Here is a 21431-nt window from a genome sequence, read left to right as displayed (position 1 = left end):
AAACACTGCTGATGACTGAAAATGAGGGTGGGAGTCGAGGCCAAACTCGAGCTCTTCTAAATTGGAAGAATGACAATTAACCTTAGATAAAACACTTATCTTCTCTAAGCCAGTGTCGTAATCTATAAACTGGGATTTAAGTATTCTAGAGGTACTAAGATTATAGATAACAAATTCCAATTTTTCAGTACCCAGCATGCATACAATAAATAGTAACTGCTACTCATTATTATGACACTTTTTAAATACTTGCTGTACTATAACAGCAACTACTAAAAATCACCTTTAAAATATAGCAGACAAAAGATAACAGTAACCAATGCAAAATCATTCAGGCAATCATTATTGTCTGGTGTAAAACACCATAGATAAAAATTTATACAGTGACAAAAGTATTATCGATTCAATGAAAAAAATACAAGTGTGTTGTCATTCTGATCCAGTGACACTAATATTAGGTCAACCAGATATGACTTCAAGTGAGACACATTATTATCTACAATTCAAGCATTTAGATTTAATTTCCAGTGTACAAGTTATACAAGGCACAGGGACAGAGGAAAAACTAAATGATACCATGAGAAAGCAAATTAACACAAATCCAGAAGAGGGGACATTCCAGAGGAAAAATGGCCATATTTCTCCAAGGCCTTAGTTTCCCCATTTGTAAAATGGGGACAATAACAGAACTTACTCATCATGAGACAGTTATGAAAACGGAAATGATCCAACTCATGAAAAGCTCTTAAATATTTTATTTAAGGGTTAGAGCACAAGTATCAGTAGGATATGATGGCCTACCCTCAATAAAGCAACCATATTACCCACAGAAAATGAAACCAGGAAGCACCCAAAAGTAATACTAAAAACAGGTTTCTGGTTAAGTGACTCAATAGTTTAGGAGACTGAGAAGGAACATTCAAAGTATAAAACTTGACAAGCATGTAAGGTCAAGTTGAGCCAGTAAGCATGCTGTGAGCCCTCATAGCTGCTCAAATTAGAATTCATACTATAATCAAGTCTTACTCAATCACTGACTTAAAACAGCAATACCCAATAGAAATAAAATGCAAGCAACATAGGTAACTTTAAATTGTCTAGCAGTCACATTACAAAAGTAAAAAAGAGGTAACATTAACTTTACTACTTATTTAACCCAATATATTCAGTATCATGCCAACGTGTAATATTAAAAAATAGATATTTTACATAATTTTCTTCATACTGTTTAAATTCAGGTGTGTTGTTTTATACATCTCAATTCAAACCGGCCACATTTCACATGTGGCTAGTGGCTATCCAATTAGACAGCACAAACTGTTAACTTAAGGTAATTGGTAATTGTTAACTTAAGGGAGCTGGGTCTACATACACTTTGGTAAACAGCAAGATTTTAGCATACCTCCCCCACAGGGGTATATATTCTAAATTTAGGAAGAGAATACTCTGATCAGATGTGACTGTTCACCCAGGGTCAGTGTGGCCAAAATGAAATAATTATCCATTCAAGACCACTATGCTTTTTAACTTTGCCATCTACCTACATATTTCGACTTTTTATCTTTGCCATTTACCTACATATTTTGATAATGGGGACCAATTCTGGTGGTGATCATGATAATTTCAGTCACTAGAGGGGATATAAATCTCCCACTTGTTATAGCCCTGCATTTTATCTATTATAGGTTAATAAAATGGGATCCTGGATTATTTATCATTCTTTAAAGTTTGGCTTTTATAAATCAGTCCTCAGATGCCTTATCAATTGTCAAGAGAATAAAGCCAAATTTCAGGACCTGAGCAGGTAGCTAATAAGGAACCCCTGGAACCTGGCAACCACACACTATGAAACTTGGTGTTATACTTTGTTGGGGATGCGGAGGGAGAGTCGGGAAGGAGTATAAGAAGGCAGAGGTTGCTCTAAAAAGGATAAACCAGCCTTGGTCTATGATAGCAGTTCAACTTTTATTACATCATGGAACTTGATGAAGGTCTGATGAAAATTAAGGACACTCCTCCCAGAAAAAGTACACACATACATTTACATTTAGTTTTGGACATTCCACCTACAGACTCCCTGGTTAGGAATCTCCATTTAAATACAGCTTCACACTAGTAGACCACGAATTTTTAACTCTAATTTCAAAATCATATTATAAATGAACTATAAATAAGGAACCAGTTCCAAGTCTAGAAGAACTTTCTTATAATGGTAGTTTACCAATGATAGAAACGTTCCCATTTCTTACCAACCTGAATGAGTACGCATATGTCTGGTTAAATGAGTCTTCTGAGAACTTGAGTAAGGACAAAGTTCACATTTATACGGACGTTCTCCTACAAAAATATAATGATTAATGTTCAAATATGATAAAATAATGCAATTACGATTCTCACTAACAATATACACATCATTCAGTATTGAGCATTTTTTAACAAGGATTTCTTTTTTCCTGTCCCTGGCAAAATGATCGATTTTTATCATGTATTAGAAAGATTATTCAGAATACAACTAACTACATTATTTTAGCTTTGCTGACAAAAAATACCATTGGCTTTCTGAATTCTCACAGCCCTTTTAATTTTCACAGTAATGCTACATGTTATTACATTAAATATTAAGAACTGAAAAAGTATCTTAGATCAGGTATAAAATTATCCTTTTAAAAATTTAAAAATTATCCTTTTAAAAAAATCCACAACATTGTAAATCAACAATACTTCAATAAAATTTAAAAAAATAAACTACCCAAATTTTCTGATGCTATGACTTAGGTAACTTTTTTTTTTTTTTTTGCGGTACGCGGGCCTCTCACTATTGTGGCCTCTCCTGTTGCGGAGCGCAGGCTCAGCGGCCATAGCTCACGGGCCTAGCTGCTCCGCGGCATGTGGGATCTTCCTGGACCGGGGCACAAACCCATGTCCCCTGCATCAGCAGGCAGACTCCCAACCACTGTGCCACCAGGGAAGCCCAGGTAATTTTTTTGATCCTTATAAATGATAAATCTACCATTTGAAATTGTTAGCTTAAAGCAATAACATTTTTGAGTGGGGAAGCTGTTGTTGTAAGCTAAAAATTTCAAGTGGTAGATAAAACTTTTATAAAATAGTCAGCTCAGTGTTAAAACAAATTATAATCATAAGGCCACAGGGACTGAGAGCAACTGAAGATGAGAGGCCAGTGATTTAATAAAGAATTTAAGACTCAAAGGCAGGAAACGTGTATTTTTTGGAAACACGTGTCAACCACAAAACATATCAAAAAACCAGCTTGCTAATTTGTTTTCGTATATTCTTTAACCACAAGGTAATAATTATGACCTCAGGCAAGCTTCCTCATCTGTAAAAGTAATAGTACCTTCACTTCCTAGAATTGTGAGAATTTAAATCAAGATAATATATCCAGAGCATTTAACGTAGTGCCTGGCACATAAAAGCCCTCAATAACCATCAGTTATTATTTTGTCTACACTGTAAGTTACAGTAATAGATGTGTCTAAAAAATGGGATAAGGAAAAGACGAGTACAAAAAAAAAAAGAAAGAAAAAAGAGAATGTGTTGATGATGGGACTTCCCTGGTGGCGCAGTGGTTAAGAATCCGCCTGCCAACGCAGGGGACATGGGTTCAAGCCCTGGTTCGGGAAGATTCCACATGCCGCGAAGCAACGAAGCCCGTGAGCCACAACTACTGAGCCTGTGCTCTAGAGCCCGCGAGCCACAACTACTGAAGCTCGCGCGCCTAGAGCCCGTGCTCCGCAATAAGAGAAGCCACTGCAATGAGAAGCCTGCGCACCGCAATGAAGAGTAGCCCCCATTCATTGCAACTAGAGAAAGATAGCGAGCAGCAACAAAGAACCAATACAACCATAAATAAATAAACAAACAGAATGTGTTGATGACTGTGAAATGTGTTCCTAGTAACTATTCAGCTGTAACCTAGTAACTATTAATCTATAGCCAGCAGCTATAGATTAGCTGTAAATACATTATAGCAACAAAATGCCTACTTTGACCTAGAATAATTTTAAAACAGCTTAAAAATTGTTGAATGTATTTCTGTAAAGAAGATACATACGGACTTCCCTCGTGGCACAGTGGTTAAGAATCCGCCTGCCAATGCAGGGGACACGGGTTCAATCCCTGGTCCGGGAAGATCTCACGTGCCGCAGAGCAACTAACTACGCCCCTGTACCACAATTACTGAGCCTGCGCTCTACAGCCCACATGCCACAACTACTGAAGCCCGTGCACCCTAGAGCCTGCATGCCACAACTACTGAGCCCACATGCTGCAACTACTGAAGCCCAGGTGCCTAGAGACCATGCTCCAGAAGAGAAGCCATCGCAATGAGAAGCCTGCACACTGCAACAGAGTAGCCCCCACTCACCGCAACTAGAGAAAGCCCACGTGCAGCAACAAAGACCCAATGCAGCCAGTAAATAAATAAATAAGTTAATGGAAGAAAAATTTAATACCCTTACAGATTAACATGAAGAATCCACTAAGGACAATTTACTTTAAAATTCTTCATAACAAAATAGATTGCTTCTATCTGTGCAACTCACCAAAAAAGGCATAAATACTCTAGAAACACTAGTAATTTTTCAGTCATACATATAGGCAAAAATGTCTTTTTTTTTTTAATGTCATCTTTTAAAGTAGAATTTGTGTACTCCAATAAAAACTGATTTTAAAAAAAGTAGAATTTGTGAACTGGTTAAATATCGAGACTACAAACTGAAAAATCTTTTGACTGAAGACTCAAATGAAAATCCTCAGCCCCCTACCATGATAACTACCTATAGAAATGAGATTTGGAACTTTGAATCTTAGTTGTATGTGACCCTGAGCACATCACTTTAGGCTTTCAGTAAACACTTACCCTGTTTTCCTCAGTAAATTGTTCTGAAGATTAGCAGAGAGTAGAAGAAAGCACCTAACACTGAGCCCTCAATACAGGAACATAAGAGACCCACTAAGTGAACTTGAAAAGCAGGCTACCTAAGTAAGAAATAAGAAACAAGCAATTCCTGTTGACGATCATTTCTTATCTCTGCTCTTTAGCACTAGCTGAATTTTTCAATAAATACAACTTCAGAACCATGCATTTAATACCACTGATACTCTCAGAATTTACATAATCAAAATACTATCCTTCTGTGTATACACCAACAACTTGTTTTGAAATTTTTTTCTTTAAAAAAAACCACAAATTAGGTAATACCGGGGGGAAAAGCTTTTAAAAAGTATTAAGACAGGGACTTCCCTGGTGGTCCAGTTGTTAAGAATCCACCTTCCAATGCAGGGGACATGGGTTCGATCCCTGGTCCGGGAACTAAGATCCCACATACCACTGGGCAACTGAGCCTGAGCTCCACCAACTAATGAGCCCGTGTACCACAAATGCAGAGCCCACGTGCTCTGGACCCCTGCACCACAACTAGAGAGAAGCCCACGCATGGCAACGAAAGATCCCACATGCTGCAACTAAGACCCAACACAGCCAAAAATAAGATAAATAAATAATTTTTTTTAAAAATGTATTAAGTCCAAGTAAGTTTAACACTAAAATGTGAAATGAGATATGTACAACCAATGTTAGCTATGTAAGTCATAACCTTATTGTGGAAATATCAACTTTAATGTGGAGAAAAAAAATGAATGATGAAGTATATAAAATACAGCTATTAAAATTAGTCACCTGGACTGTAAGTAAGTGAAAATAAACCACTATAAGAAAAAAAATTAAATGGCAAAAAGTAGAGATCCTATTTAAAAAAAAAAGTATACATAAAGTATACATGAAAAATTGGAAATATACAACAAAACCGAAATTTTTCCAGTTCTCTCCATTTTCCTTTTTTTTAATTCTAAAAATGTCTTACAATTCTAAAAACGTCTTACATTTTTAGAATCTAAAAATATCTTACATTACATTACATTGGAGTACATCTCAATAAAGCTGTTATTTAAAAAACTGAATTGCCAAATATGACAAAATATTAATAACCCTTGAGTATAGGTGATGGGGACCCATGGGTGCAGTGGGGCATTCTCTTTACTTCTGAGATGTTTGAAATTTTTCTTTTTTTTTGCGGTACGCGGGCCTCTCACCGTTGTGGCCTCTCCCGTTGCGGAGCACAGGACGCGAAGGCTCAGCGGCCATGGCTCACGGGCCCAGCCGCTCCACAGCATGTGGGATCTTCCCGGACCGGGGCATGAACCTGTGACCCCTGCATCGGCAGACGGACTCTCAACCACTGCGACATCAGGGAAGCCCTGAAATTTTTCATTTTTAAAGTGTTTTATTTGGGGGGTAGCATACACTTATAAACAAGAAAGGTCCTCTTACCTGTATGAGTTCGAACATGCTGAACATAATTGTTTTTTCTGTCTGAAAAATAGTTGCATTTTCCACATGTGTATACTTTCCTTGGAAAATGGTTTCTCAAGTGTTTCCTCCAGTGATATTCGCTTACTGTGGTGTACGTGCAAATGATGCACTTGTAGACTCGCTCATTGTCCCCGGCTCGGGTGTGGTGTTTCAGGTGAGCAGTATAGTGATCATAGCGATTGGTATTGTAGCCGCAGCGGTCACAGCGAATGGGGCCCTTGGAGAAATCTCCCTCTTCCCCGGTGGAAGCGCCACATTCCCTGGCTTTGGCTTGCTTCTCTGCACTTTCCTCCACAAAAAATTTCTTGGCACTATGAACTCGGATGTGATGCACAAACTGTTCTTCAGATTCTGCTTCATACTGGCATGGTTTACAGCGAAAGGGCTTGGTCTTCAAGTTCTTGCATTTGTCCTCTGCTACAGGTGTTTCCCGAGGAAGATCTTTATTTGCGCTGTACGGTTCTGAGGCAGCTGACACCTCAAACACAGGCCGCGGTTGCACAACACTGAGTTCCAAACTCTCCAGTTCCATGTTTTCCAGCCCACTGGGCTCGCCTTTTACCTCAGGAGACTCCTCAAGTCCTTCTCCGTCACTATCTGAAAAGTTGTTATCCCCAACAGGCATCAATTCTGCCATCTGTCTTTCTTCGCCAACCAGGTAATCACAGCAGCCGCCGTTTACTTCCCCAGTTAAGGCCACATTTGCCAACATGATGAGCTGAGGCGCAGCCAGTTCAGCTCTGGAGAGATCAGGCAAGTCATACATGTCGTTAGGCAAGGCCATGCCCATGGTGCCACTGCCGGTGAACAGACCTCCTCCTCCGGAAGACTGCCCCATTACCTGGGTGGCCATAACGGTGTTCTGCATTCAAAACAAAACAAATAACACGAAAGCACCACTTTAAACACAACTTTTACTGGTCTAAAACCACAACATCACTGTAATTCTTCGTAATTTAAAAAAAATACATTTTCCCATATAATCTTTAAACTCAATCAGCCTCATTAACTACTGAAAATAAGCCTTTACAATATTTTTGTAATTCCAAATTCTCTTTACTGTAGTCATCAAAAAAATTTCTATGACCCCCTACAAAAAATTCTATCAAGCGTTTGACACAACTCATCCATCAACTAGGTTTACCACTAGTGTGCCTTCCCTCAAGCACTTTTAATTTCTCTGGTAGAAAAATATAAGTAACCTTCATTTTTAGTGTTAATTAAAATTATATTTTATATTCCATACATGAATTCCATACATAAATTCCAAACATGCTGTCCTCCCATCTCCTGCTTCAACAGCTTACTGGTCTGAATCAGAAAGGGGAAAAATTCAAAAGCCAACTGTGCACTTATTAAGTATAGTCTGGAAAGTAGAAGCCTGTAATAATTGGCCAGTGGATTAAATCTCATATGAACTCAACTACCTCCAAAAGAATAAACTACAGTTGACCCTTGAGCAAGGGGCTAGGGGCACTAACTCCCTGGTGTAGTCTTAAATCTGAGTATAACTTTTGACTCCACAAAAACTTAACTATCAACAGCCTACTGTTGACCAGAAGTCTACCGATAACATAAAGAGTAGATTAACACATACTGTGCATGTTACATGTATTATATATACTGTATTCTTACGTACTGTATTCTTACAATTAAGTGAGCTGAGAAAAGAAAATGTTATTAAGAAAATCAGGGGCCTCCCTGGTGGCACAGTGGTTGAGAGTCCGCCTGCCGATGCAGGGGACGCGGGTTCGTGCCCCGGTCCGGCAAGATCCCGCGTGCCGCGGAGCGGCTGGGCCCATGAGCCATGGCCGCTGGGCCTGCACGTATGGAGCCCGTGCTCCGCGGCGGGAGGGGCCGCAATGGTGAGAAGCCTGCGTACCGCAAAAAAAAAAAAGAAAGAAAATCAAAAGAGGGGCCAGGCCGGGCTGGGCTGAGCGGGAATAGGAGACTCAACCCCAGCACCCATGACCGTGATTTTCCAGGTGATGCCTGTGATTCTTGACGCCTTCATTTATCCAACACCTTCCGAGGCCTGGCCCTGGGATGCAGCCTGGCAATAATCAGCTCAGTCTCTCCCTTTGAGGGCTGACAGCATAGCAGCGATACATCATCCTGATAAGCCTATTGACTCACCAAAGTTGTGACAAAGTAGCCTGCAGAATAGGGAGCTAGTCCTGGGGTTCTGGGCCCGCTGAATCCTGCTTATCTATGAAATGCAGTTAACACATCAGCTGGACCTATTTCCCAAACACAGGGTGACCCTTCTGTTATTTAATGATGTAAAAAATGCTTGAGAATAAAGGCCATGGAAGGCGACATTGATGGCTCGTTAATAAACCCTACAGTGACTGTCGATCCATTTCAGATACTTGTGGCAGCAAACAAAGCAGTTCACCTCTACAAACTGGGAAAAATGAAGACAAGAACTCTATCTACTGAAATTATTTTCAATCTTTCCCCAAATAACAATACTTCAGAGGCCTTGAAAAAATTTGGTACCTCGGCAAATGACACATCAATTCTAACTGCTTATACTGAAGAAGGGGAAAAACAAATAAATCAAGAAGACCTAATATCTCTGATAGAAGGTCAAAAGTTTCTCTGAAAAATCTCCCAGAAATAACACATATTACAGAAGTCAAAAAGATATATGAACTATCTTCACAGGAAGAAAGTATTGGGACATTATTGGATGGTATCATTTGTAGAATGTCAACAAAAGATGTTCTGTGAAATGGGGACTTCCCTGGCAGTCCAGCGGTTAGGACTCTGCGCTTCCAATGGCGGGGTGCGGAGGCGCATGGGTTCAATCCCTGCTCGAGGAACTGAGATCCCACATGCTGTGCAGCGTGGCCAAAATATAAATTGGAAAAAAAAAAAAAGATGTTTTGTGAAATGACAGAAATATTAAAATTTTTCAGCACTAAAAAAAAGAAAATCATAAGTGAAAATATATTTAAAGTACTGTATTTATTGATACCATAAGTTTGTGTACAACATGTGTATAAGACATCTATCTTGTCTTATACGATACAAAATACTGTTGATGTTAAACATATTACTAACACTAGACATCAAAAATATGAAAAAGAAATTCATACTTATTTACAGGTATAACATTTATGCATTGACAACAAAGAAGCAGCAATATGATTGCTTTATGGTAACCTAATACCATCAACACGATTGCATCCCGGTAGTCTAGTGTACATGCAAATGAATCTTTATTAAAATTTATGGCATATAGTATTACAGTTATATTCATCATACAGCATTGGAAATGTCACATTTTTTTTAAAAAGCCACTTACCTGAGATGACAGGCTGATACATAATTTGACCAAGTAGGAGAGAGAAAGGCATACTGTATGGTACTATAACTTTTGAAAGCAAAGTTACAAAACAGTAGGAAAACTAACACATAATTAATTTTATATTAAATATCAGTCACCTCATACCAATGTAAGGATAGGCTATCCACGTCAATACAGGTTTTGCACACCATGTTCTACACAATGAACCTGTAGGCGATAAAGATGATGACACAATAACGTCTCAGGGTTCTTGCCATAAAGTTACTAGATTTTCACAAGACACTCACACACAACAGATTAGTTCATTAACTGTACAGTATGATGATTATTTACTATTCATTAAGTGGAAGTGGATCATCACAAAGGTCTTCATCCTAATAGTTGTCATTCACACTGAGTAGGTTGAGGGGAGGAAGTGGAGGGGTTGGCCTTGCTGTCTAAGGGGTGGAAGAAGTGAAGGAGATGAAGGGTAAGGCAGGAGAGCCAGGCACACTCATGTAACTTGATGGAAATACATCCTAATTTTTCTGTCTGACTTTTTTGCTTTTTTTATTTCTCCTAAAATGTTTCCATGGGGTACCAATCCTTCCACGCTTTGCTTTAGTTTTAGTGCCTGTATCACAGAAGGTCCATGCTGTGAAAGGAGTCAAAAACAGTCTTGAATAATCAGAACCCTTCGGTCAGATTGTCAATTTGTTTCTGACACTGCTTCTTCTGCATCTTATTCCTCATCACCTGGCGCTGGTTCCAAAGCACTCATCTCCATCAAGTCATCTTAATGCCTCTGATGTGTTTATTAGCTCTTGAATTTCTCCAAGATCCCTATCTTGACACCCTTCACCCTCCACCTTTTTTCTTTTTCTTTTTGCCATATCCAGAATCTCATGATTTCCTTGATTGGCTCTGTTGTAAATCCTGTAAGTCATGCACAACATCTAGACACAGTTTTCTCCAGCAGGAATTTACTGTTTGGGGCTTGACAGTCTTCACAGCTTTTCCTATAACAACAGCCAACTTCAATCATGTAATCCTTCCAGACTTTCATGATGTTCTATCAGGGTTCCCCTTCCACAGCACTGACAATCTTTCCATAGACTACCATGTGTAATGAGCTTTAAAGACTCCCTAATCTAGAGGCTGAATTAGAGACAGTTCTGTCTGGGGGAAAGCAGACCACTTCAACATCATTAATGTTGAACTCATGGGGTTCTGGGTGGCCAGGGGTATTGTCCAAATCAAAACTACTTTAAAAGGCAGTCCCTTACTGGCAATGTATTTCCTGACTTCAGAGACAAAGTATCAATGGAATCAATGCAGAAAAAGGGTTCTCATTGTCCAGGCCTTCTTGTTGTACAACCAAAAGACTGGCAGCTGGGGACTTCCCTGGTGGCACAGTGGTTAAGAATCCACCTGCCAATACAGGGGATCCCTGTATTGGGAAGATCGACCAGACCAGATCGATCCCTGGTCTGGGAAGATCCCACATGCCGCAGAGCAACTAAGCCCGTGCGCCACAACTACTGAGCCTGCGACCTAGAGCCCGCACACCGCAACGAAGAGCAGCCCCCACTCACTGTAACTAGAGATAGCCCACACGCAGCAACGAAGACCCAACGCAGTCAAAATATATATAAAATAAATAAATTTAAAAAAAAAAGACTGGTGGCTGGTGTTTATGCTTTCCCCTCAAGGCTCGGGGGTTAGCAGCTTTATAAGGGCAGTCCTGATCCTAAACCCCACTGCATTTGCACAAAACAGAAGAGTTAGCCTAACCCCTCCTGTCTTAAATCCTGGTGCTCATTCCTCTTCCTAATAAATGTCCTCTCATTTTTTTCCATAATAGGGCACTTTTGTCTGCATTAAAAACCTTGAGACTTGTGGTTGCCGGGGGGGGGGGGGGGGGGGGGGTTGGGAGAGGGACAGAGTAGGAAGTTGGGGTTAGCAGATGTAAGCTATTATATATAGAATGGATAAACAAAGTCCTACTGTATAGCACAAAGAACTACATTCAATATCCTACAATAAACCATAAAAAAGAATATTAAAAAAAGAATTTATATATATGTATAACAATCACTTTGCTGTACAGCAGAAATTAATACAACATTGTAAATCAACTATACTTCAATTTAAAAAAAAGTCATTGAGGAAAAAGAATAGCAGCCTGAACAGGTTTTTTTTTTTTAACTGAAGTATAGTTGATTTACAATGTTGTGATCAACGACTTTCTTTTAATATTTATTTATTTATTTATTTGGTTGCACCAGGTCTTAGTTTCAGCTCTCCAGCTCCTTAGTTGTGGCATACAAACTCTTAGTTGCAGCATTCATGTGGGATCTAGTTCCCTGACCAGGGATCGAACTTGGGCCCCATGCACTGATCTTATCCACTGTGCCACCAGTGGATTGGGAACTTGTCTGCTGCGTCTTGATTGGCAGACACTACTTCTGTTATCTTGACATGTTTTAAGCTAAATCTCTTCCTAAAATTATCAAAACAACCTTTGCTGGCATAAAATTCTCCAGCTTTAGATCTTTCACCTTCCTTTTGCTTTAAGTCATCATATAATGACTTTGCTTTTTCTCAAATCATATTTAGAGTCCATAGGTATGCCTTACTTATAGCAATCCTGCACCAACGTAAAAACTGAATTTTTAATTCGAGATAAAAAGGTATTTCCCAAAACATGCAAGGTTTTCAGGCCTGCTGGCGTAGATGCAGTGATGACCTCACAAATTTCCTTTTTTTTCTTTTTTAACCATTGGTCCTTAGGGTCAATTCATTTATCTTGAAATGGTGGGCAACCTCAAGTGCGGATATCAATCTACCCCAGTACACATCAAACAATTCAACTTTTTCTTGTAAAGTCTTGACTCTACTCTGCTTCTGGGGAGCACTTCCAGCATCACAAGTGGCACTATGGGGTCCATGATGTTATTCAAGGTTTCTGGTATTGCACTGAACAGGATGAAAAATATGCGAGAACCGTGAGTGGTGACTTTTTATTGCCACACAATTTACTGGAGAGACTGCTCACGTGGAGATGATTACCTCACCTGGCATTTTAAGCAGATACTTGCAACACTTGAGCTCACCAAAATTAACAAGAGGTGGCCACAAAATTATTACATTAGTACAGTATGTACTACAGTTAATTTTAAGCAATTATGATTTAATAATGAATCTTTATGTTTGCATTTCTGTGAATGGCACTCGTGTGGTTGGTTATGAGTTTGTGTGCGTTAAGTCTTGATAAATTTTACCTTTTATTAGATTTTTGTTATTTTATGGCAGTAAATGATAAGAGACTAGTATCTACATATATTTTACATATTAATAACATCTATTTCCTAATTTTTTATATTAATAGGGTGCATGGTTCATCTGTTAATTTTTTCAAAATATTGCAAATCTCCAAAAAATTACAATATATTTCTTGAAAAAAAGCCACGTATAAGTGGACCCTCAGAGTTCAATCATGTATTGTTCAAGGATCAACTATATTATAAAAGTACCACTTAGTTTCTTTCCCTTTCTCTTTTTTTTTTTTGTGATGACGACCTGTTAAAAAGTAAAAAAAAATTACGGACCTTTCCTCCTGTGAAAAGAGAAGTTTGGTGTATTTAAGAGATCACAAATCAAAGTAAAGAAACTTTCAAATCCCCATATAAAACAGCCGATCAAGTCATCTCCGCAATCAGCAACTTTCTTGCATTGCGCTTGACTTGGCTCACTTGCCTACCGGAGCCATTACAAGATCACCTTGAAAACATATTGGGCTTTTTATAAACCGTCTTCACACTTTACTTTCCAATCTAAAAGGTGTTATTCACAAATTAGGTGTTCTCCTGCAAAATAGGTGGCAAAGGCTAAAAAAAAATGTTAAACCCAAAATACAAAAAGTAATCCTGTCTCACCCAAGTGCATAAACACAAACCGGTTGAGTCACAGGTACCAACAAAAGTTGGAATCAAATGCCATCACACAAAGCAAACGCTGTCCAAGGGTTTAACAGCCCAGACTACTCGGTAATTTCTAATTCTTCCCAAACCCTAACTACCATCCCCAAAGGGATTTTAACGTTGGTCGGGAAGACTGTCCAAGCACAGTCCGAAAGCCCAACGTGCTACGCGAATTCCTACGTGCTGCTGCCACCAGCGCCTGCCTCGGCGGCGGCATTCCTAACTCAAATAGGCATTCGGCCATTTTCTCAAAATACGTACCAAACACAAAGCAGCTCTTTGCAAACTCGGGAGCTCTCGCTTCCTCTCGGCTCGGCCCGCTCACTGCACCACTGACACACCAGTTGCCGCCACACTCGTCCTGAACCTTTCCCTAGGCTCCCCAACACTAAAGACTGCAAGACGGGCAAACTCGGGGTGCCGCTGGGCCAGGTCAAGTCTTCCCCAGTTCAGGCTGCCCCCTCCTGGCCCGCGCGCCCGAGTCCGGGAAGAGGGAGGAAAGTTACCGCGTCGCCGCCGTCCCGGCTGCTCGCCGGCCCCAGCCTCGCCCTCCGCAGGGGGCCGAGGAGCCGCCGCGAGCGCCCTCCCGAGGCGCCGGGCCCCGAGCGCCGGAGGGGGCCCCCCGCGCCCCGGAAGTTTGCGGGTTCACTCCCCCACGGCGCCCCGCGGGACGCGCGCCCCGGCCCCGCCGACGGCGGCGGCTAGGTGGCCCCACGCAGAGGGCCCCGGCGGCGGGGCGGCCCGATCGCAGAAATCGCTGTCCAGCCCCATTGGCAGAACCACCCGAGCCCCCAGGCTGACTCAACCCTCCCGGCCGCACTCAACGGCGCCTTCCGGCGAAAGGGAGAGGCCGCAGAGGGAGGGGGCGGGAGGACCGCCGGCAAGCAAGGAGCTGCGGCGGGACCTGGAGCAGGAGCACGAGAGGAAGTTTCAGAACTAGGGCCCCAAGCAGCTCCGCTCCTGGCCTCAGGACAAGACTCCCAGGGACGCCCGGGCCCGCGCGGAGGCGGCGGCCCGGCCTCAACTGGGGAGGGGGTCCCGGCGCCGCGCCGCTCCCCACCAACGCCCCCGGCCCAGCCCCCGGACCGCGACGGTGTAACCCGATCCCGTTCAGCCGCCAGTCCCCGCCCGACGCGGCCGCCACCGCCGGAGCCACAGTATCTGCAAATCAGCCCTGGACAGCGCCTCGCTCCGCGTCCTTCCGCGCCCTCCCCCTCCCGCGGCAACCGCCGCCACGACCGCCCGGCCGGCCCGCCGCCCCCACCCAACCGTCTCCCAGACCGCGCCACGCTTACCGTCCTTCCTGGGCGAGGAGGGGCGAAGACCCGCGTCGCCGCTCCTTCTCGGACTACTTTTCTTTGTTGCTGGAGTTTCGGGGGAGGGGAGGGAGAGGGCGGAAAAGTTGGACGCTGGGGCAGTCGAGGCCCGCGAAGACCCAGGAGAGGGGCTGCAGAGAGTGTTCAGGCCTCCGGCTCTCGCCCTGCCGTCCCGGCCGCCGCCGCCGCCTGGGGCCCCGGGCCTCGGCGGCGCTTGCTCTGCTCCTGCGCCGTGAGCTCTCGGGAGCCGCACATTCCAACACAGAAGGCTGCAACGCGCACCCGGCCCGCGCCGCCGCCGCCGCCGCCGCCACTCCCGGGACACGCCCCCTCCGCCTCCCGCGCGCGCCCGCGGGACACGCCCCCTCCACCGCCCCCGCGCGTGGCCGCCTGGCGCGCCCCGCCCCTGGACGAAAGAGGTTGCTCTGGGCCCCGGCTGTGCTGGGGGCGCGCCAAGAGGTGGAGGTCCGTAATCTCCCCAGACCCCCAACTCTGACCCTTAGGTCTAAAGAGAAGAGCGCTCTGCTCCCATTCTTGATTTCCTTCATAAACTAACAACAGAAAAGTTATCCCCCAGCCCTGGAGTGCATGCACGAGAAAGGCGCTGTTAAAAGAAAAATCTACAGACTTTGACCATTCTCTTTAGAAGGACTGTCACCCGCCCTTTCAAGTCTAAAGCGCTCAAAAATACCTTTCAGAATCTCTTCAAGTCTCCATCCATAGCCACCCTTAACCAATTAAGCTTTGTTTTAAGCTTCTTTAGAAAAAAACAAAAAAATTATATATATATATGAACTGATTGAGGTTTTTTTCTTACTGTTTAAAATTTGGAAGGCATATATATGTATATATGTAAGAAAAAAAACCTCAATCAGTGAGTTGTAAGAAGAAAATGTTTCGGGAAGATCGTGGACCCAAAATTCACGATGAGGACAGAGGGGACAAGTTCCTAGACACAGAAAGTAGCAGGTCATTGCTGAACCTTCGAAGCACTATTTCAGTGTAGCAATTACCCTCAGATTATAGAGGGTAAAAAGGGTGTTAAACACATGGCGGCTGCTTCATGAGCAAGTGTCCCATAGTAACCTGCTTCCACGTTTATAAAGTGGGGTAACCATGCATGTTACCTGGTACATAGTAATATGCTGTAAAGGTAGCAGCAAGTACTAGGAGGCTTCAGAGTAGGAAGATAGTTTCTAACCAAGAGGATCTAGAAACTTCTCACCGTAGGTGATTATCCAGTCTGGTCCTGGAGAATTAGAATTTCAACAGGTGGAAAATAGAGGAAGGAACATTTCACACGGTGAAAGCAGCAAGCCTCAAAACCCATCCGCTGAGGCTTCCCTAACTCTTTCTGGAGCTCCCCCAGTTCCTTCTCTTTTCAAGTTCCTTCATTTGTCTGGCTTTTTCGAGAGCTTCCAAACTCCTTACTCCCCTGGTCTACTCCTCAGTAGAACTGTTTCCCTAAATCTAGACAATATATTATTAATTTTGTAGTGTCAGATGCAAGATGGAATGAAGGCCCCAATGTGTTTACCAAAGGTTTTGATTCTTAATATCAAATGCAAGCCCTCTCCATAAATCAAACTTGAGAACTATTCATTTTCATTGAACCAAAGAGAAAAAGAAATGCAGAAAGGAAGGAAAAAAGAAAGAAAAAGAGAAAGAAAAATGAAAGAGAGGAAGGAAGGAAACAAGGAAAGAAGGAGGGAAAAAAGGGAGAAAAAAACTTTTGTAGAACTGGTACAAAATTTTCAACATTTATTCTTTTTTAAAAAATGTATTCTTTTTTTTTTAAACTAAAATCTAATTTGAGGTTGCATGGCTTTTTTAGATGCTGTAGCCCAGGGAACAATTCTGGCCTCAATCAATACCTCAAAGATATATACTTTCTTTCCTTTTTTCATGTCCAGAAAGGCAAAAATGTAACATCTTTTTTTTTTTTGAAACATCTTTTTAAACTTACTAGATAAATGTTCATTTCCTCAGTCTGACTGTTACTGGAAATGTTTTATTAATTGCAAATTTATTCCCACATATTGTGATGCAAATAAATGAATGGCAAATCGGCAGCTGCATTCATTTAAAATTAGTAGAGGCCCTTGTTCAAGAGATGGCATATTCAGAGTGACCCAAATTATCCTGACATGAAGGGGCCACAGGTCAAATTCAAGGCCAAGTTACAAATCAATAGGAACTCTCCTTGGGGGAAACTAGTGTTATAAACTTGAATTCTTAATTGTTTTTCAAGAGGTTGTATTTTACTTTGCTTCAAGCAAAATTTAAGATCTTCTTCAAAATAAAGACTTTAAAATGTCAATGAATTCTGGTTTTCTTATTTTGAGAATATGGATTTTTTCCCATATATTTAATTCATCATTAAAAAAAATTTAGGGCTTCCCTGGTGGCGCAGTGGTTGAGAGTCCGCCTGCCGATGCAGGTGACACAGGTTCGTGCCCCGGTCCGGGAAGACCCCACATGCCGCGGAGCGGCTAGGCCTGTGAGCCATGGCCGCTGAGCCTGCGCGTCCGGAGCGTGTGCTCCGCAACGGGAGAGGCCACAACAGTGAGAGGCTCGCGTACCACACACACACAAAAAAATTAATTATCATATGCTCTTAGTAATATTTTTCTCTAGAGACTTATTTCATAAGTTCGGTTTAATATTGTTTTTGAGCTTCCATGTACTTTTTATTCCTTACCATGTTTCATTTTTTCCTTTAGAAAAAAGCTTATCTTGACTGAACTTATGTTAATGTTACACTGAATTACAACAATCTGCTTTAAATGTTACATATTACATAAAGTTAGTGCTATTTAAAAATAAGAGTACAACATCTCCATCCTGATGTTGTTGGGTTTCAGGTCTATTCTTGCTGTCACCAGCCAGAGCTGGCTTTGGTCTGTTAGGGACTTATGCATGGTGCCTTTCTCCCATTTTCCCTACATTTCCAATAGTACCTGTCAATGCTTGTCCCTCCAGGAATCTCCTCCTGATATAACTGATCATATAGGAATTGAACTCTGGCTCTGAAATTTTTGTCCTCTGAGTCAGCACAATTTCTATTTCTCATTTAGGTCACAGTGAACTTACAACATAATTTAGAATATTGCTTGTGCTCTCTACAACCTTATTCTGAAACTTTTGGTGAAGTTTAAAAAGTGGTGATAAATTAGACACTGTACTGGCCATGTAGGCTAGAGAACTGTTTCTCCTTTCCTCTGTTGCTTTGAGAAATCACTTCTCTTAGAATGGATAAATGACAAGGTCCTACTGTATAGCACAGGCAACTATATTCAATATCCTGTGATAAATCATAATGGAAAAGAATATGAAAAAGAATATATGTATAAATGAGTCACTTTGCTGTACAGCAGAAATTAAACACAACATTGTAAATCACCTATACTTCTATAAAATTAAAAAAAAAAAAAGAAAGAACATCTCTTGAGTTTTGTCCAAAAAATGAAGAGGTTGCACTAGTGATGTCTAAAATTCTCAGCAGCTTAGAAATCTGAGGTGCTTTTTATTCTGTTAAATTTTGAATCTCCTGCAGGTGTTTTCTAGAAAAATTATATATATATTTTAGTTCAATATACCCTAGTTTCTTCTCTGTAGCTTCTTTTGCCCTCTGTGGGGAGACCCACCAGTAGGTCTTGAGCCACACTGGCTTCAAGAATGATGGTGTCTGAAGACAGGGATTTACAGCCTGATCTAGTGCTGTTGATGGCAGCTTCATCTCCCCTCGCTGCCAGTTGGGCCTCGACCTTCTGTTCTGGTTCTGGCAACTGGAACACAGTGTCTTATCCATGACAGTATCTGCAGCTTGAGCCACAGAGGTGTTCCCTAAATGCTGAGGGACGGGAAGGAGGTGAGCAAGGGAGCTCCAGAATGAGCCGGGATCCTTCCTGCCTCCTCATGGAGCCCAGACCACATTTTGAACTACTCTCCCCTCGTTCCTCTTCCCTTCACCTCACTGGCCTTGTTGAACCCTGGCTACTCTCCCAACTTGCTGTTCTTTTTCTGAAAGACTATCCAGTACCTCTCTGTCCATCCCGCTCACTCCCTCCCCTCCTGGGTCCAATGTTATCTTCTCAGTGGTCGCACTCTTTAGAATTACAGCCCCAGTCCCTTTACACCCAATCCTACTGTCCTTCCCTGCTTTGTTTTTCTTATTAGCATTTATCACTAACAAACATGCCATGTATTTTATTTATTCATTTTATTTACCATTTTATTGTTTATCTTTCCTTACTAGAACCAAGGTGCAGAAGGGCAGAGAAATTAGTCTTTATGTCCAGTGCCTGTAACATGGTAGTTACTCAACATGTGTTCGTTAAGTTTACAGGATCCTAGCTTGGTGTCACAGTCTCTCAAAATGGGGCCCCTCATATCCCCATTGGTACCCCCAGCTCAATACCCATCACAGACTTCCCTCATGCTAAATGCTGGCCTGCTTCTTTGAATGGCCCCTAAAATATCCCCTTTTCAATAGCTGTTTGTTGAATGGACAAATAAATGCTCTCAGATCACCGGTCCCTGTGCGCTGCCTTCCTGTCAAAAATCTCCCTTCCTGCTCTTCTGCATATTGTATTCCTAGCACACTCCTAGTTCCACACACCAGTCTTTCCTTGGATTTTCCTTAGTGAAATTTAAGAGTCCGTTTGGGCCTCCAGGGTCCCTCCATTTGCCCCTGTTTAAATACAAGCCATAACCCTCTCCCTGCACAGCCCTGCCCCTCCCCTGCATTCCATCTATTTGCTCTTGCCTTCCCTATTATCCTTCTTCCTAGGATTCTCCCTCCATATGGTATGCAGACCAGAAAATGTCACAACTGAAAGAGACCTTAGAGGTCCAAATTGTTTTGTAGATGAAAAGAAACAGGCCTGCAAGCATTTGGCTTGTCCAAGTTTGCACAACTAGTTAGAGCACCGCTGGAACTTGGATCCAGGGACACAGATTTCCAACCAGTCTGCTGACCTTTCTACCTCTCTCAAACTCTCCAGGCTTCCTCTGTTCTTTCCTGACCCCAGCAGCACTCCTTTCTGAAAACTCCTCTGGGCCTGTTGAGCTACTTTGTTCAATGGCTGTACAGACAGGGTATTTGAGGTAAGAAGTCTCTTCAGACCACATTTTCTTAACTTTTAAGTATAGTTTTATGTTAAAATTAATTATCTTCTGGCTAGGAGAGGTCTTATTGTCTTCTATTGCTTTTAAAATACTGAAGAGCCAGGATTGACATTTTAATGTACAAAGCTCATCATCAGTTTAGGGGAAAGGGGACTTGACTCAAAATACAACTTCTCTCAGCCTTTCTGTTACATTGAGAAGCAGGCAAAATGTGCTCCCAAAGTGCCATGGGAAATGTACTTGTGCACATACTTTCTTTCCCATGTCTTTCTGACATGACCATGAGGACCTTGAGATAAAGAACTGTGTTATCCGTTCTCCACATGATCTTATTCCTGACAGTCAAGAAAATCAAACATCTGACAAAGTGTAGCAACCCAGCCAAAGTTAACTGGTTTTATCAATAAATGTTTCTTTGATGAGTGAACCTGTATGTTTTCCTTATTTGTCTTCAAATTATCACTTAACCTTCCAGAATGGCTGAAAGTAAAACAGCGGGCAATATAAAGTGCTGACGAGGATGCTAAGCAACTGGAACTTCATATATTAATGATGACAATGCAAACTGTTACAAATGAGACAGGAAGGGGACAGGGCACAACCTTTAAAAGAATGACATACCCTGAGAACACGACAGAAACTGGTTAGAACCAGCTAGGTCCAAGATGGCAGACAAGTCGACTTCCACTAGACCTTGAGCCGCAGTATATGCTCACTGTAACACATCAGCACGCTAAATGACACACCCACAGGCACTATGGGCCGACTAGAAAAGGTCATAAAGTGGGCGGTGGCCCAATTCCTGGAAATCCCCACCCCTTCCCCCAAATAGCTGGAAACTCCTCCCACTCATTAGCCTATGAGATTATCCACTCCTGTAAAAACTGACAACCGCTCTCCCCTTCTGAGATGGCCAACACTCTGTCTGTGGAGTGTGTATCTCCCTGAATAACCTTCTTTCTCTTTACTATGGCTCGCTCTTGAATTCTTTCCTGCACAAAGCCAAGAACCCACACTTGGTGGCCATCCCAGGGACTCGCCTGCAACCTGGAACATGACCATCCTCTCTTGCCCCACTCTCTTTCCTGCAATACAACCATTATGGAAAACAGTCTTGAAGTTTCCTATAGAGACATGTCGCATATAATCTAGATATCCCATTTCAGAACAGAACTGAAATTTCATGCTATGCAAAGACCTGGTAGGGAAGTGTCCAAAAACTGGGAACAGCCCAAAAGTCCAACTGGTGAATGGATAAAACAACTTTAATACACTCACACAATGGAATAAAGTCTCAGGGAATTAAAACTTTT

At 42.1% G+C, this 21431-nt stretch overlaps 1 protein-coding gene and 1 pseudogene across 10 annotated transcripts in view; one reads left to right on the top strand and one right to left on the bottom strand.

Annotated features, from left to right (window-relative positions):
- Nucleotides 1-21431, bottom strand: part of LOC115865665 (RE1-silencing transcription factor-like) — a 284605-nt gene that overhangs the window by 9189 nt on the left and 253985 nt on the right. For 8 of the 10 annotated variants that reach the window (XM_060299400.1, XM_060299401.1, XM_060299403.1 and 5 more), the window contains 2 exons: nt 6353-7256; nt 2254-2337 (listed from right to left, as the gene is read on the bottom strand). In XM_060299400.1, the coding sequence (XP_060155383.1) occupies nt 2254-2337; nt 6353-7247 (979 nt within the window). In that variant the 5' untranslated portion in view covers nt 7248-7256. Of the gene's footprint in view, nt 1-2253; nt 2338-6352; nt 7257-13933; nt 14043-14967; nt 15037-15156; nt 15244-21431 lie in introns of those variants that run through there. The other 2 variants (XM_060299407.1, XM_030880646.2) reach the window with 2 other exon arrangements.
- LOC115850671 (EKC/KEOPS complex subunit TPRKB pseudogene) lies at nt 8611-9130 on the top strand (annotated as a pseudogene).

This window comes from Globicephala melas, chromosome 5 (genome assembly GCF_963455315.2).
Source record: "Globicephala melas chromosome 5, mGloMel1.2, whole genome shotgun sequence".
Taxonomy (NCBI): domain Eukaryota; kingdom Metazoa; phylum Chordata; class Mammalia; order Artiodactyla; family Delphinidae; genus Globicephala; species Globicephala melas.
The sequence above is the reverse complement of the archived record's forward strand: the minus strand, read 5'-3'. Positions and strand labels throughout refer to the sequence as shown.